The sequence below is a fragment of the Electrophorus electricus genome, chromosome 15 (assembly GCF_041902795.1).
Source record: "Electrophorus electricus isolate QZ-2024a chromosome 15, ASM4190279v1, whole genome shotgun sequence".
Lineage (NCBI taxonomy): Eukaryota > Metazoa > Chordata > Actinopteri > Gymnotiformes > Gymnotidae > Electrophorus > Electrophorus electricus.
This window is the reverse complement of record NC_137511.1, coordinates 2,360,523-2,377,500: the sequence shown is the minus strand read 5'-3', so window position 1 is coordinate 2,377,500 and position 16,978 is coordinate 2,360,523. Positions and strand designations below refer to the sequence as shown.

The 16,978-nt window shown below is 46.9% G+C and overlaps 1 protein-coding gene across 5 annotated transcripts in view; it reads right to left on the bottom strand.

Annotated features, from left to right (window-relative positions):
• dnah9 (dynein, axonemal, heavy chain 9) overlaps positions 1-16,978 on the bottom strand; it is a 71,868-nt gene that overhangs the window by 32,138 nt on the left and 22,752 nt on the right. For 4 of the 5 annotated variants that reach the window (XM_026999642.3, XM_081697420.1, XM_081697421.1 and 1 more), the window contains 16 exons: positions 16,593-16,767; positions 16,235-16,408; positions 15,859-16,066; positions 15,036-15,201; positions 14,453-14,555; positions 13,298-13,537; positions 9,975-10,136; positions 9,195-9,391; positions 8,740-8,902; positions 8,210-8,333; positions 7,782-7,924; positions 7,380-7,541; positions 6,646-6,879; positions 3,516-3,776; positions 2,849-3,274; positions 2,274-2,393 (listed from right to left, as the gene is read on the bottom strand). In XM_026999642.3, coding sequence (XP_026855443.3) covers positions 2,274-2,393; positions 2,849-3,274; positions 3,516-3,776; positions 6,646-6,879; positions 7,380-7,541; positions 7,782-7,924; positions 8,210-8,333; positions 8,740-8,902; positions 9,195-9,391; positions 9,975-10,136; positions 13,298-13,537; positions 14,453-14,555; positions 15,036-15,201; positions 15,859-16,066; positions 16,235-16,408; positions 16,593-16,767 — 3,058 coding nt within the window. The remainder of the gene's footprint in view (positions 1-2,273; positions 2,394-2,848; positions 3,275-3,515; positions 3,777-6,645; positions 6,880-7,379; positions 7,542-7,781; positions 7,925-8,209; positions 8,334-8,739; positions 8,903-9,194; positions 9,392-9,974; positions 10,137-13,297; positions 13,538-14,452; positions 14,556-15,035; positions 15,202-15,858; positions 16,067-16,234; positions 16,409-16,592; positions 16,768-16,978) is intronic. The other variant, XM_081697422.1, reaches the window with a different exon arrangement.

Below are 16,978 nucleotides of genomic sequence, written 5' to 3'. Positions count from 1 at the left end.
TGTGTATGTGTGTGTCCGTGTGTGTGTATGTGTGTGTATGTGTGTGTATGTGTGTGTCCGTGTGTGTGTGTATGTGTGTGTATGTATGTGTCCGTGTGTGTGTGTATGTGTGTGTATGTATGTGTCCGTGTGTGTGTATGTATGTGTCCGTGTGTGTATGTATGTGTCCGTGTGTGTGTATGTGTGTGCGCACGCATGTGTGTGTGTGTGTGTGTATGTATGTATGTGTCCGTGTCTGTGTGTGTGTATGTATGTGTCCGTGTGTGTGTATGTGTGTGTATGTTTGTGTCCGTGTGTGTGTATGTGTGTGTATGTATGTGTCCGTGTGTGTGTATGTGTGTGTATGTATGTGTCCGTGTGTGTATGTATGTGTCCGTGTGTGTGTATGTGTGTGTATGTATGTGTCCGTGTGTGTATGTATGTGTCCGTGTGTGTGTATGTGTGTGTATGTATGTGTCCGTGTGTGTATGTATGTTACCGTGTGTGTGTATGTGTGTGTATGTATGTGTCAGTGTGTGTGTGTATGTATGTATGTGTCCGTGTGTGTGTATGTATGTGTCCGTGTGTGTGTATGTATGTGTCCGTGTGTGTGTATGTGTGTATGTATGTGTCCGTGTGTATGTTTGTGTGTGCGCACGCATGTGTGTGTGTGTGTGTATGTATGTATGTGTCCGTGTCTGTGTATGCGTGTGTATGTATGTGTCCGTGTGTGTGTGTGTATGTATGTGTCCGTGTCTGTGTGTGTATGTATGTGTCCTTGTGTGTGTATGTGTGTGTATGTATGTGTCCGTGTGTGTGTATGTGTGTGTATGTATGTGTCCGTGTGTGTGTATGTGTGTGTATGTATGTGTCCGTGTGTGTGTATGTATGTGTCCGTGTGTGTGTATGTATGTGTCCGTGTGTGTGTATGTATGTGTCCGTGTGTGTATGTATGTGTCCGTGTGTGTATGTATGTGTCCGTGTGTGTGTATGTGTGTGCGCACGCATGTGTGTGTGTGTGTGTGTATGTATGTATGTGTCCGTGTCTGTGTATGTATGTGTCCGTGTGTGTGTATGTGTGTGTATGTATGTGTCCGTGTGTGTGTATGTGTGTGTATGTATGTGTCCGTGTGTGTGTATGTGTGTGTATGTATGTGTCCGTGTGTGTATGTATGTGTCCGTGTGTGTGTATGTGTGTGTATGTATGTGTCCGTGTGTGTATGTATGTTACCGTGTGTGTGTATGTGTGTGTATGTATGTGTCCGTGTGTGTATGTATGTTACCGTGTGTGTGTATGTGTGTGTATGTATGTGTCCGTGTGTGTATGTATGTTACCGTGTGTGTGTATGTGTGTGTATGTATGTGTCCGTGTGTGTGTGTATGTGTGTGTATGTATGTGTCCGTGTGTGTGTGTATGTGTGTGTATGTATGTGTCCGTGTGTGTGTGTGTATGTGTGTATGTATGTGTCCGTGTGCATGTTTGTGTGTGCGCACGCATGTGTGTGTGTGTGTGTGTGTATGTGTGTGTATGTATGTGTCCGTGTGTGTATGTATGTGTCCGTGTGTGTGTATGTGTGTGTATGTATGTGTCCGTGTGTGTATGTATGTTACCGTGTGTGTGTATGTGTGTGTATGTATGTGTCCGTGTGTGTATGTATGTTACCGTGTGTGTGTATGTGTGTGTATGTATGTGTCCGTGTGTGTGTGTATGTGTGTGTATGTATGTGTCCGTGTGTGTGTGTGTATGTGTGTGTATGTATGTGTCCGTGTGTGTGTGTGTATGTGTGTGTATGTATGTGTCCGTGTGTGTGTGTGTATGTGTGTATGTATGTGTCCGTGTGCATGTTTGTGTGTGCGCACGCATGTGTGTGTGTGTGTGTATGTGTGTGTATGTATGTGTCCGTGTGTGTATGTATGTTACCGTGTGTGTGTATGTGTGTGTATGTATGTGTCCGTGTGTGTATGTATGTTACCGTGTGTGTGTATGTGTGTGTATGTATGTGTCCGTGTGTGTATGTATGTTACCGTGTGTGTGTATGTGTGTGTATGTATGTGTCCGTGTGTGTATGTATGTTACCGTGTGTGTGTATGTGTGTGTGTGTGTGTGTGCGTGTGTGTGTGTATGTGTGTGTATGTATGTGTCCGTGTGTGTGTGTATGTGTGTGTATGTATGTGTCCGTGTGTGTGTGTATGTGTGTATGTATGTGTCCGTGTGCATGTTTGTGTGTGCGCACGCATGTGTGTGTGTGTGTATGTGTGTGTATGTATGTGTCCGTGTGTGTGTATGGGCTCACCAGTGCGTTGGCGAGGGAGATTGTGCGTGCTGTGGACTCAGCCTCATGCTGGCACCTCAGCTTGTCTGCGGTGGCTCTCTCAAACTTAGCTGTCAGTGTGGCCAGGTTCTCATTAAGGTGCTGTCAGAGGGGAGAGAAGGAACAGGAGCTGTTAACACACAGAGACACAGACAGGGACTAGGCTTCTAAACGCTAGCTACACGACAACAGAGCAAACAAATACAGCTCAGCCGAAAAAAAGCACCTGAGAGACTCTGGAAGGTTAAAGAAAAGTTAGACATCTCATCAATGAAATCATGCTGTGTGAGAAATACAATTAGCAGATGAAGACATAGGTTTACCACTTCGAAGTGTAAAACACCAAACATTTCGGCATTAACTCGGCAAACACTTGGCAGTTGCAAAATAGCTAAATATCTATTGTGTTATAATGCAGCAATTTGCCTTTCCGAACATACAATACTTGCGCAAGGAGCTTCTCATATAACACAACAAAGCCTCTGAACATCAGGACTACACTCTTGGAGACCAGAGAATAACAATATGAGACCCAGGTCCGACCCTGGCTAACTTGCATTGATTTTCGCCTTGATGATGGAGAGCTTTTCCTGGGCGGAGGCCAGCTCAGCATTGGCCTTGTTGAGGGCTTGCCTCTTGGGTTCCACTTCACAGTAGACCTCATAAAACTTCACAATGTTAATGACCCAAGAGCAGAGGCCCGCCGCCGCGTTGGACTTGGCGGCCACCAGCTCGGGCTTGAACTCTGGGTCCTGGAGGTAAGGCTGGACAGCTTTCAGGCTGTTCTTGTGGATGTCCTCCTTGTTGAAGCTGATCAGCGAGTCCAGGAAGGTGTCCACCTTGGCCATCATCACCTTGGCCGCTTTCCAGCTTCGGTCCTTTGGAACTTGGCCGCTGGCGGCAGTGAGGACCATGACAGCAGCCGTTACATTGGTGACAGCGGTCACGGGAGCGCCAAAAGACTTCAGCTCTGTCAGGTTGTTCTACAATAAGTAATGCAACATTTTAAAAACTGTACAGTAATTAGAAACGAAATAATTTTATACTAAACACTATGCTTCAGATCATAAATACTATCGTGGCTAACAATGGATAAAAATCACTGGGCACCTGTTAGCATGATGCTACTTTTCACTTGTATGTTTTTCTTGGTAAAATATTCTTATAATAGCTTATAACAATGCAACAGTCTGTTGCCCATTTATGTGGTTCCGTAGTCTTGACCTTGTTGAGCGTGTTGAGTGCCTCCTGAGCTGCTAGGAGGGCGGGTTCTGCCTTGGCCAGGTCCTCCTCGCAGTCCTTCTGCTTCCTGCTCACCACCTCGGCGATGCTGGCCACCTTCTGCTCCTCCTCGTCAGCCACGGCCTTCTCCCGGCTCACTTTCTCCGCCTCCACGCCCACCACCTGGATCAGCTTGTCCGCATCCGCCGTCTTCTGCTTCAGGTTCACCTCCTGGGCTGCCAGCTTGGCCTTCAGGTCATCCACCTACCGCAGCGCAAAGCAGCTCAGGTCACGGCTAACAAAGTTTTGTGCCTGTATAATCAGTTATTGCCGGTGCACAGGAGATTAAATAACTGAGGAAAACATGCTCTACTGTGCACAGGCTTTATTGCATAAAGTGGCCGACTGCAAAATGCATAAGCTGTAAGATATATGTGGCATGAACACTGAATTTGTCATTATCGTGTAATTGCAACGCCGGAGCATATGAATAACACATCATTTGTTTTTGTTTTGGAGTCCGGGTAAAATTGTATTTAAGATTTTATCTGAGAAATGAGTGCGCTGTCATTTTTAATTGATAAATAAAAAAATTTCTCTCAGGCAAGAACAAGAGCAAGAACCACAGTTGTGTTTGTGTACATATGACTGATGTGGGTCGTTTAATAGACGGTCTCTTCTAATCACAGGACCCGATTATGTTACTGCTGCTAACGTTGTAAGCCAAACATTGTGAGAGAGGGAAAAGTCAATCAGAGGAGAAAATTGGAATGAAAGAAACACAAGGAATGAGCAATTAGCTTCATAACTGTCGTCAGCAAAGAGCTAAAGGGAAGTGGTGTGCCGGCTAACTACACAAACAGTCAGAGGAGTGAAGCGGAGAAAGTTGCTCTGCAAACTCAACTCTTCTCAAGGTGGTACACGAGAAATCAAAAACAGATTCTTTTTTTTAGCTTCCAAATGAGCTGATTAGCCACAGGAAAATGAGACGTCTGGGACAAACCGCCTTCGGGGTAGCAGGACGGCGAAACACACACAAAATCAACTCGCTATCGTGTGGGTAATTAAACTGATGAATAGGAGGTAGAGATGATGGAGTACTAATTGCCCGCAAAGCGCAGTTAGAAAGCACACTTAAACCCCTCTTCATCGGAGTCTTTCCCTCTGTACTCTCCAAACGACATGAAACAGCTATAATGATCCCCTCTTCAGCCGAAGAGAAGCTACTCGGGGAGGTGCACGCCGCTCCGTTACACAGGATGAACTACACAAACCACGAAGCTTCCACCGAAGCACGTGCATCCGAGATGACTTCTGTTAGACACTACTGGTCCTCTCCCTTTCGCCATCAGCGGTGCGTGCCACACGGGCTGGCGAACGCAAAGATAACTATACATTAGCTTCACTGCATACTAAAGCCCGCGATGGCTTATATACATGTAACATTTTGGGGGAAGGAGGTTTATGCCAGTCCTGACTCCTTTTACTCGAAAGACGATATACTACACTGCATGATACATGTTGTATGAAATACCGAGAAGATAAAAGTGAGACAGAAGGAAAACGGTCATGCAGAGAGTCATGGAGCTAATAACGTATGACCTGGCAAACATCCAGAAGAGAGCTCCTGCACGTGGGCAGGGAGCAGGCGGCTTGCATCAATATCCTCTAATTACATTGTACAGCAGTCCCACTTTAATAAAGCAGATTGGAGCAACACCAATAAACTTTCAGCCTCATTAACGCCTACTTCTTATTTGGAGACTTCTTATTCGGAGAGCTTTACCGCTCTTCCAACCAGGCTCCTTCCTCATCTTCTTCCTCATCGGTCCCCGAGCCGTTAATTTAAATAGGCCACTGTGGTGGGCGTCGGCCTTTCTGGGTACGATGGAATGTTCGGACAAAGTTTCGAAAGATTCACATCAGTTTCTCTGCACCCCCTCTCCTTCCCTGGAAGTGCAATCTATATGCACAAATGAGCTTTCCAATTGCTTATCCATCGAAAGTGTGACGGGGCCCAGGATGTAGCCCTGAGGCTATTAGTTGGGAATGAGAAGAATGTTTCAGCAGGTCTGCACCTCTGGGATTCATACCCGCCCGCCTCTAACCTGACACAGTCAGCTTCAGAAGAAACCCGCGAAACCATAGCACAGCTCTTAGCGCTGGGAGCGTTACACAAGCAGCCCCTGGAATTAACCAGAGCCAAAGCAACGCCGCATTACGAGGGTAATAATTGGCACTGACAATATTCTGCAGTCACAGCGACAGCAGCCCTTTTAGTGGGGCCATCAGACAACATTACGCTCATTTCCACAAAGTTTATGCATACTAAAAATCACATGTTGGTTATTCAGAGATGATGTTCAGCTATTAATTCATTCCACGGACCTTTCTGACCCTTATTAAAATGCACATCATGTGTGAAGCACACTGCAGAATTGATACGATCTGACCCGCTGCCTTTCCTGAAAGCAACAGGGGAAGTTAATGGCTGAAAAAAAAGGAAGTGCAGCAGTAATGGGGACCAACTCCCGAGCCAACCAATCAGAGCCCATTCTACTTGGTCTTTCCAAAGAGACATCTATGGGGGTGGCATTCAAAAATAAAATGGCTTGTGCCAAGAAGTGAGTGTTGAGGTTCATTTCAATGATGGCTCTTTTTAGTGTACGTGCGTTGCCTCTGAGAATCCAAACAGGACGCCGTTAATCTATGTCGAGAGCTTCGAGTGCTACGATGTCACATCACTGTGACCTCTATAATGAGCACTGGGAATCTAAATAAGAATATATTTCCACAATTGTTGCAAATTTGTCCTTGTGGCTTTAATGATAATAAAGTACTGCAGTGTCCGTTTAGGAAGTGACCCCTGCAGTTCTTGTTTCGATCACGGTTAGAATGATTCCAATGACTTAACCTGGACCAACATGCCAAGAAAGGGTTAAACAAACCATTCGTTAAATGATGTTGAAAGCCGCGATCTATTCAATTACATCTTCAGCAGGCCTCATCGGTGTTCAGAAATGAGTGCATGACCTGATTGGGTAGATCATTTGACGCTAGAGATCTTACAGTACAGTAAAGTACTTCTCGGCAATATGGGGCTTCGTTCATGCAGTCATGGTGGAGGGCACACCTGAGCGGTCGCGCTGTTGAGCTTCTGCAAGCCGTTTTCAAGCCGCTCCATCTTAGTGGTGAGGTCCTTCCTCTTGAGGGCCAGCAGGTTCCTGTACAGCTTGATCTGTTCCAGAAAGGACTTGGGTGTTGTGTAGTTGTATCGCCTCTCGTTGGCCAGGTAGTCCTTTGAGGTCTTGTTTACGCTGACATGGACGTAAGCCATAAACTTACTCACTGACTCCTTTATTTCTGGCTAGACAAGAGAAGAAGACAAAAAAATCGTCTAATTTTCATCCAAGTGTAAGAGAACAGCATCTCGCCAGAGGTGTCAATGTCACTGCATTCGCTTCAGATTATTGTTTCATTTCCTCCCAAATAGAAAGCAGAGAACATCTTCACACCACCATGTGTAACCTAATTATTTTCATCATGACTCCAGGCATCCTGACTTGCAAAAAAAAAAAAAAAACGCACTCCGTACTAAACTATATTAGCAGCCGAATTTGAGAGTCTCTCTCACTTAGGGACCACACGGGGCTGTCGCTCGCAGTAAAAGCAGTGCAATTTTTTACTGATTAATCTGCTACAAGGCTGCCAAGCTCCGCCTGTAGCTTGCACAAGTGGCACAGGCCTTTACATCTACAACCAAAGCACCTTTCTGATCTCTTATGCAAGGTGCTAAGCATTATGGTGCGCAACGTCCACCCCTATGGAGTGACCTGCTGTGCGAGCCACTTTCCGGGCACTTCTCACCTCGATGTGCTCAACCTCGTGCAAGAACCTCAGGCTGACCGACTCCAGGGCCTCCTGCGGCCACTCGTGGAACCAGTTGATGGCCGTGCAGTTGACCAAGGCTGGGAACTTCCTGCCGCGCACCCGCAGCCTGCTGCCCACAGGGGAGAAGCACAGGGCCACCTGCAAAATGGGGCGCTTCTTCATCTTCCCATCTTCTCCACCAATACCCACCTCCCCACTGCCCCCACCCCCTGTATGAACACTGAGGTCTCTGCCTCTATGGCAGGACTAATCCATTTTCAAATACACAAGAGTACATTTTCTATCATACAGTTATATCACAAGAACAGAGTGTCTATTGAGAGGGGTTTTTTTGCATCATAGATGCATTTGGTTCCATGAATCACAGCGCTCCCACACCTTGAGTTGGCGGCGGACGCGATCGATGAAGAACTTCCAGCAGTTTTCCCTGCTGTCCAGGAGGCCGAGGGCACGCACTTCGTTTCTCACACCGCCGATGATGTTCTCCACCTCGTCGTCAGGGAACAGGTCTGGGATCTCACCTGTGTGGGAGGGAAGAGGCTGACCTAGGGGCCATGACGGCTAAGAGGCCCAGGTATCCTGTTGAATTAACAGATGTGAGTATTCCACCAGGCCTAGACTGTGGGTTTGGTACTGAGTGCCCAGATCACCACATTTAAGCGTTTACAGACTCACACCACTAAATATCTTGCAATCCATGCATCATAGGCATAAGAAGTGCTTCACCCTGCTCCTCACAGCTGGCAGGAGAAAAGAGCTGGCTTTAATGCCCACGGCAACAGGCATGGACCCACGGCAGCGCTTACCAGATGCCAAAAGGTCGTTCACTAACACAAGGAACTTCTCATCTGCGACCTGGGCATCTGTCATGAGGAAGACCGTGCCAACATTCTTTACCCCGGCTTTGATGTACAGCGTGCCCAAATCGCTCTGAAAACACACACAAATACACACACACACACTCAGCCCGTCCATGTCCCCAGGAACACAGCCGGAATGAAATACGTGGTGGACATAAAGTTGATGAGCTAGAGGCCTACATATTATCACAAGGTGCCAAAGAGCCTCTTCGTACACTTGTTAATTATTCAGATGCTATTGGCTTCAGCTTTTGCAGAGCTGTCCAGCACACTCACATAAAAGATTTATATTCCTGTGAGAAACACCGCAACAATAGAGCAAATGGCAAAAAAACCCTCAACCCTTGACAACAGTATCTCATTAATATGTCAACTCATCATTAAGTGTGATGCGACGGTGATGGGGCGATGTGTCTGTGGAACTGAGAGGCACTCTAATGCTGCCTCATGGACAATTGCGGTATTGGAGACAGCACCTTAAGGTCCGCAATGCCGTATCCTTTCTTCAGCGTGATCTGGAAGACCTCTAGAGAGCTGATGAAGGCTGCCAGGCGCGTCAGACTCTGCTTACCACTCCCGCCCACCCCGACCAACAGGGCGTTCCCCCGGGGAGACTCCAGGATGCGGTTGATCCGACAGCTGAACCAGACAAGGAGGGCGGAAAAGCAGAAAGGAGAAAGGAAATTAGAGCTGTTGTTGCAGAACAGAGCACAGTCATTATCATCATCACCACCATCATCATCATCATCGTCGTCATCGTTGTCGTCAAGAACACTATCATAATCAGCCTGATGCTTTCCCATCAGCTCTGTCCTCGTTGGTGTTGAGTTCTGGGACAGCAGTGTGCGACGGAAGAACCGTATCACAGTTCGCTAACTTAGCACACCTTCTCCCTGATCTCAGAACAGTTTCTGGAAAACCTCCTTCTTACATATGGGCCATGGCATCCTCGAAGAGGACGAGATTGAGAGCGGCGTTGACTTCGTTGTAACTGTTGAGAGCCTCCAGGAGGGTTTTGTTCAGGCTGTCCCAGGACTGCACGGGCATGTATCTGGGCTCGCTGATGCCCAGGGCAAAGTGGCAGTACATATTCATCACCTTGGCCTCCTCCAGGGCCTCCTCTATAACCTGTCAGGAACACCAACTCCTCTTAGCACGGCAGCAAGTATTAAATCTTGATTAAAAACTCTAGCATGTCGTTGGCTTGGGAGGGGACCCTCTCCAATTGCATTAAAATTCTTTTTACCCAGAGTACTGGCCTCTTTTGTGTTTCAATTGACACTGTTAATGTAATTCTTTCTTTCCTATCTCTGCAGCCAGCACTGCTTGTTGGCCGGGTTCCTTTCTTGACGGGTTCGTTAAAAACTTGAGCACAGCTGGGCCTGGCAGATTTGACTGGACAGCGTGCGTGGGTGTGTGAGCGTGTGTGTGTGTTTCATGAAGATGGGGTGTCAGTTCTGTCTCTCTAGCATGACCACTCTTTGATAAACAGGGTGTCGGGGAGTGCGGTGGAAAAGAAAAACTATGAAATATTTTCTTCTCCTCTCGCCATCCTTTCAATCCCCCTTAATTTGCTGGACTGATAGCAGTGGGGCTGACATGGTTTTGCTCTGATTAACGCTGCCCCCGTGAGCCGGCGCGGGAGTGGGGCGGCCTCACCCGGCCTAATGACGCTGCTTGCTTCCTCAGATGCACAGCTGAAGCCTCTCACCTTGGAAAGGTTCCCTACTGTTTCCGACTGCAGCTTGTCAAAGGCAGCAAAGTCCTTGTCTTCTACCATCTTGTCTCGGTAAACGCGGTTAGACTCGTGGAGATATACCTTCACCAGGTCCTCGGGGGTCTTCAAGCACTCACTTTTGCAGAAGAGAATGCCCTGAAATCATCAGAATGGGTGTTGGTCAGGCATTGTCATTCTACACCAGGATCAAGGAAAGAAGGGGCTCTTTCAACAGAACGACGCGCTTCATTATGCAGCACTCTGGAGGGCAGCCATCCTGCATTCAGAGCAAATTATGAGAGTTTAAAAATCAAGAGGCTTGGGTCTGTGTAACTGATAGTCCACAGGGAGCAGCACAACCCATTTGTCAAGAACATTTGATATCTGATGGGTATTATATCCTCCCCATGAATTTATTATGTCAGTTTATTAAATTCATTATTAAATTGCCATGACGTATAATATTTTTTCTTCATTAGACGAGATTGACAGTTCTGTTCTATTCAGACCTCTAAAGTCAGGAGATCGGCGTCAACAACTGGCAGCGCGCGCAAGCTTACACACCTCCTAACACTCAACAGACAGAACAAATACCCCCTCCCAGTATCTGGTGCTAACTGGCCCTATACAACCAGAGAGAAAATTATCTTTACCGTAGCATCACCTTGGTTCTGACAGGCCGTGCATTCTAAGTTGAACAATGCAGACTCCTCGGCTGAGGTTACGTTGCTAAGGTGCTTTCCTGGCCTGCGTTCAGCATCTGCGCCCAACCCCATTACCTACTAATTGTTTGTTATTAAGTGATGCTCCCATTCACCACAAGCTGTTGCGCGTCACCGAACAGCATGTATTGTGAGGGCCAGCCAATCAGGCCCATAGCAGCTCTCAGTCAAACTCATCCAACAACCACCACGACGGAGGTTTTCTTAGCAGAGCTGTCGCTGCTTTAATTAAGACGTAGACGTTTATGACAACTGGCAATTAATCATGTTTCTGACATTCCCCCTGCTGAAGTCTATCTTTGGTCCCCAGATACACAGGTACGCGGCACAGGCCGGCTTGGGTGGGGCCCCATAGGCCCTTAGGGACCAGCAGTGAGCACACCAGGCTGATATAGTGTAATGGGTAGAGGCGCTGCCTCTCCTGCAGCGGCCTGGGTTTGGTCCCCTGTTCCGTTACGTGCCTCAAGCGCCCCTTACGAGTCTTAACGCTATATTTGCCTGCCTCGTTGCTCTGCCAAACGCATATGTGTAAACGTAACACACCCAGGATTTCGCGGCGAGGACGTGGATGCACCACGGCAAGTTATCTGCGCCAATGACCACTTGATCCGATTAGTCAGCCGTTGCATGTGAGGTGACATTGGTCCACATGTCTGGTGTGACATACAGCAATTGATGGATGAGATGCAAAAACAGAGGACAGGGCAGCCACACCGATGCCAGACCGCCCATAAGGGGCGTGGCTTCGTGTTCGGCACACACATAATGTCATCCCTGGAAATGTATCCATCCATAGATGTTATTTGAAAGGAGAGCTTCTCTTCAAAATCTGCATGCTGGTTCAGCCTTCACCAGCACCTGTATGTCAAATAATTAGCTTGTCATGAGGTGGTGAGGCATGTTTTGAAAGGTGGCCTCCTCTGAAAGTCTAATAAATCGAGCTGATTTCTGGTTGCATCACAGTGAGCCACAATCCCAGCCCTCTCCTACAGCTTTGGCAGCAAAGCGCCTGAGGACACACACACAAACACACACAGACATACACAAACACACACACGTACCCAACAGACAGCCTAGCATCATACCTCTTAGGTATAGCAGACCCTACAGAAAACAGGAGGCTGTCGCCTCACTGCAGGGCCTTCGCAGCACTCGCTGATGGATTTAGCCCTCACTGGAGTCTCATTATCTAAGAATCCACACTCACAGGCTCAAAATTAATTACTTTATTTCTGTCAGAATCTTGTGCCACTATTTAAATAAAGGAGGCATTTTTTAAGAAATTTACAGGAGAAACTTTCCATTCTATAGAGGGAAAAAAATTGCTCCCAATTGACTATTTCAGTTCTATTTTTTAAAAAATCATGAGACAAAATTGGCCAAAGATTGAGCCTGTGGGCCACTCCCGAGTATAATGGTCAGTTATTGGTGCAATCCATCATAAACCAATTACCTCTGAGAAAGTCATCAAGCCCTCAACTTCTCCAGCTTTCCTAAAAAACCAAATTTAACAGCTGTTCTAAATGAATAATTGCCAAAAAAAACATTCTGTACAATTTTAGAGAACCTAAGGGTGTGTGTGTGTCTCCCTTCAGGTAGCTGGGTACTGGGAGCTGAATTAGTAAGGCAGAACTATGGCCAGCACTTCAAATACTCTCTCAGCTTCCACATCTGCGTCCCTCCCTCCCTCCCTCCCTCCCTCCCTCTCTCTCTCCCTCTCTCATTTTGCTTCATTACTGCGGCAGCACTGAAAACGATGAGGAAGGGTTCAGAGGCCAGTCCCCCTTCTCTGTCTTTTCTGTCTTTCATCTTTTCCATACCAGGCAAAGAGGCCCAATAAAGCATTTTCCTTCCTCACCAAAAATCCCTGGGGGGGTCAACACTGCTCTTGTCTAAGCAGGCGCAATAACAAGCGGAGGAACATAAGTGCCACACTTACAGGCGCAGACACTGAGCTGTTTATGCGTAAAGCTTTCGTTAATGGCATGGAGTGGGGACACTTCCCCAGCTCCATTTAAAAAAGAAAGTTCAATGACAATGACAAGTGCTGTGAAAAACATCTTTTGCCGAATATGGGAGTTTGTTTTCTAGGCTTATTATTAACTGAAACAATTTCCATCAGATTATGCAGATTAAGAAAGAAAACATGGCATAATTAATAATTCATTAGAGAGTCATTTAAGCAAAGATGGGGAGACCTTTGAGTCAGAAAGGACAGATATTTGCCAAGAGGATGCCATCAGGCATATCTAAGTTTGAATTGGCATAGTCATTTAAATATATTAAAAGTGTAATACCTGCGAGATGTAATCTATTCACCTTTCCTTTATACTACCTTCCAAGTCATTTCAAATTTTGAGCTTTGCCTTCCAATCAATAAGTCATTTAAAAGAAAAATTACTTAGAGTGTCTTCACTCTCCACAGCTGAAAGGTTTATGAAAGCAACACCATAAATCTAAACGTAATAAGGCCCCTAAAATGTTAATTACACCTGGAAAACAGGCCGGACCAGCACCGAGGTCTGCCTGAGGCACTGGGATGCGACGTTGGTCGGCTGGCGTGAATAATTCATGTCCCTATCTTGGAATATGTACCTGGAAAATGCTGGAGAGGTCGCGCAGATTGAAGACATAGTGGAACTTGACAGCAGTGGGCAGGAACGTGGCAGCCACGCGCTGGTGGAAGGCCAGTGCAAGTTGGACGAGCTGGGGCACGCTCCTCTGCAGCGGCATGCCAAACCCCTCCCCGCCCAGGTGCTGGCCCAGAATGCTGCAGTAAATGGTGCTTAGGGCGTCTGCCCCGGGGAACGACAGCGCAAACACGGAGAAGTGTCTCTGCGGAGAAATGCAATGAGGGGGCTTCATTCCACACGTCCAAACCGGACGTGCCGGATCCGTATGGTCACCGAACGGACTTCCCCAGCTTCGGATGCTGGACTCAGAAATGCGGGCTTGTGTTAAGGAAAGCAGGCAATGTTGTGAACTTCACTGTACCCAAGACAAACAGAGAGAGAGAGAGAGAGAGAGAGAGAGAGAGAAAAATACTACAGGGAGAAGAAAAGAAAAGCATACAGGGTATGGTACAGATTTACTACACACAGCTGCATAAAAGGCAAAAGGCAAAAGTCCAAAGAGTGAAGACAGAGCTTGGTTATAATAGATTAGATCAGATAACAATAAAATACCATACCATAATACATTTTCAAACATGATATTCATTTTCTACGTAATCCATATTCCCATTTTGGATTAGCTCATGTGTCAGGTCTTAACCCCACAGCGCAGAGGAGATAACCTATCCAGATGGAGTTAATCTCCAGCCGTTTCTCTCTTCTGGGGAGGCCCGGTGGGGGTGTCTGGGAACCCAAACTCCCACTGCCCCATGACAGGAAGAGGCCTGGTGCCATTAACCTCTCTGTCCTGCGTGAGGGATTGGGACACCAGGGAACATAAGCGCGGTGATTACCAACCCCTCATTCTCGTTTCATTCAGTGCTATTAACTCATTCAAATGCTACAAAAAAACAACTTTTGTACAGTGAATCAAAGGATAAAGCTGCCAAAGGAAGTGGCAAACAATCCAAAATTGATCAGCCTGAATTTTTTTTTTAACGATCTACCAGATTAGATAAGTAATTACTGTTTAGGCATTTGATAATCAATAACGGACTGCATTCTTCCGCAGTCCGCTACTCTGCCGAACTGCTGAGATAGCGTGTGTGTGTTTCTGGTGAATGCATGCTCAGAGTACCTGCAGGCGTGAGTTAATAGTAAAGCTGCCAGCGGTGGGGTTCATGCAGGACACGTACTGCACACTGTGGATCTCCTTTAGCTGCAGCTTAGTCCTATCATACCTGAGAAGACAGCACCCCATTACACACGCACAATATCTGCATGCACATCCTGCCTTTGCCCTTATCGACTGCAGTTCAAAAAGATAAACTGACCTCAGCTATTTCTCTCCATCTTTAAATCTAATGCTCCTTGGACATATGCTGCAAAATAACAAACCTTTCCTGGTGAAAATATGACAGATTTGTCCAAAAGTACACATTTTGATCCAATTTCCTCATCAAATACCACATATAGCATCAGTTAGAATAATTGTGCACATCACAGCAATTACCCGCTAACACACATTCGCACCCACGCAGGTGCGTCTCGGAAGAAAAGATATTCTTAGCGTGTCTGAATCGCAGGTTTGTTTATCTGGGCTCCTACAATCCTACTCCAACATCACGGTTAATAATGCAGAACCTGCCTTAACACACACAATCCAGGCCTGCACAACAGCTCCATGTAAATAACACTGGATAAGGGATCAGCGCGTGTACCAGTGCATGTAGTCCATGTGCTGGCGGATGAGGGTGTGGGGCTGGACTGTGCCGTAGGCGTCCACCTCGGGCATGTTCATGTCGTCTATAAAGTAGACGAGCCTCTTGCTTCCAGGAGGACCGTAGTTCCTGCCCGCTTTCTTCTCCAGAGGCTTCTCCAGAATGGCTGGCGGGGCCACATTAAAACATGACGCATTAATCTGCCTCGGCCTTCCAAAGCCCCGCGTGCGCATTCGTTCTGCGTTAATGGACATTTCGCGTTACTGCGCATGCAAACATAACCATGCAAGTGCAGTTAATGAACCGCCAATTTGCAGCCTCATGAATATGAGATTGAGATGACACGAAATATTTAGAAAACGATTACTGCAGCAAAAAAGAGAAGGAAGCGCAGAGGAGCCCTTAACCGCGCCCATGGCTGCGTCCAGACGCGCCTCTCCTCGTCTCCTCTGCTGTCTGTTTTTTTTGAAGCGCAACCTGCGGTTTGTAGTTGCAGTTTTCCAGCATACACGGAAGCAGCTGTGACCCAGGCCTGCGCTGGGACCCGTGCACCGCAGCACCATAGATTTCAAACTCTGACTGAACAGGGAGTACAGGACAACAGCACAAAGGAGCAGCACAACGCCCAGAGAGAGCGCCGGTATTACGGCCGCGATACCATCCCGCCTCCGTATCGCTGTCGCGAAAGAAAGAAATGCAAAAAACCCAAACCTTCTGTTCATGTGAAAAAGGCATTAATTGGGAAAATTTCATTTTGAACTAAATGAATGGAAAAATGCTGTTTCTCATAAAGGAGCACACCCACACAAACACACAATCCTACCCTGCAGCATGGCTGATGTGGTGTAGTAGTTGAAGGGGACGTTTTTGATGGTGTACTTCTCCGGGTCCAGGGAGGCAAGCTTGCTTGCCACTAGGACAGATTTGCCAGTGCCAGCGTTCCCCACCAGCATGACTGGACGTCTCCTGTCCAGCAGGCGGTCCATGAAGTAGCTCACCCGAATGGTCTCTGTGGTATGCACCAGGCATGCCTACATAACACACACACACACACACACACACACACACCTTCAGCCTCGATAAAATATATTACATAAGAAGATATTCTTATTCTCAAAATAAGCATACATGAATTTTCAAAGCTGGCCAGTCGTAGTCACATTTAAGGTAAACATAAGGTCAACCATTTGTGGACCAACCTGAAGAGGTATGTTTGGGTCCATCTCAAATTTAGGCACCATTTTAGACCATGGCTCAAACCTCTTAGACTCGGGGTCGATGTAGTAGTCGAACACAGTGCCTTGAGAGGGGAACTTGATGGTTTTGAACTCAGTGACCCACCACTTACTGAACTCCACCCTGTAATCCACCAGCTGCATAGACAGGCATACAGTTTTAATCTGATGAATGATATATGCTTAACAAGCTCCAAAAGGCAAGATGAAACACCAGCACAGCAAAATAAATAAAAATAAGGGACTTAAACACCATGTGTGATACTGCTTTATACGCTGCATGAATATATTCTAAAATAGCTTGGGGACATGTTTGAATCACCTGATCCTGGCACAGAGCTCCTCCGAAGGCCCAGATGGCGGCGAAGACGAAATAGAGCTCGTACAGCTCTTTGTTGCAGTCTGGGGGAGTGTGTTCTGGGGTCAGCAGACACTCCAAGAGGTGACAGAGCATCTGCACCACGCTCTGTTCTGGGATCAGTATGATCTTCTTGAATCTGCAGAAGAACCCGGCAGCTTGCTATTTGAGTGTGTGCGCTAGGGCGTGGTCACAATGACTCAGCATCGTCGTCAGAGAGCAGACATTCACAAAGCCAAGGAACAGCGAAGCGCTGCTAGGGTGTCGTCACAATGACTCAGTACTGTCATTAGAGAGCAGACATTCATAAAGCGTGTCGGAGTACAAAGCATAATGATATGTGGATCCAA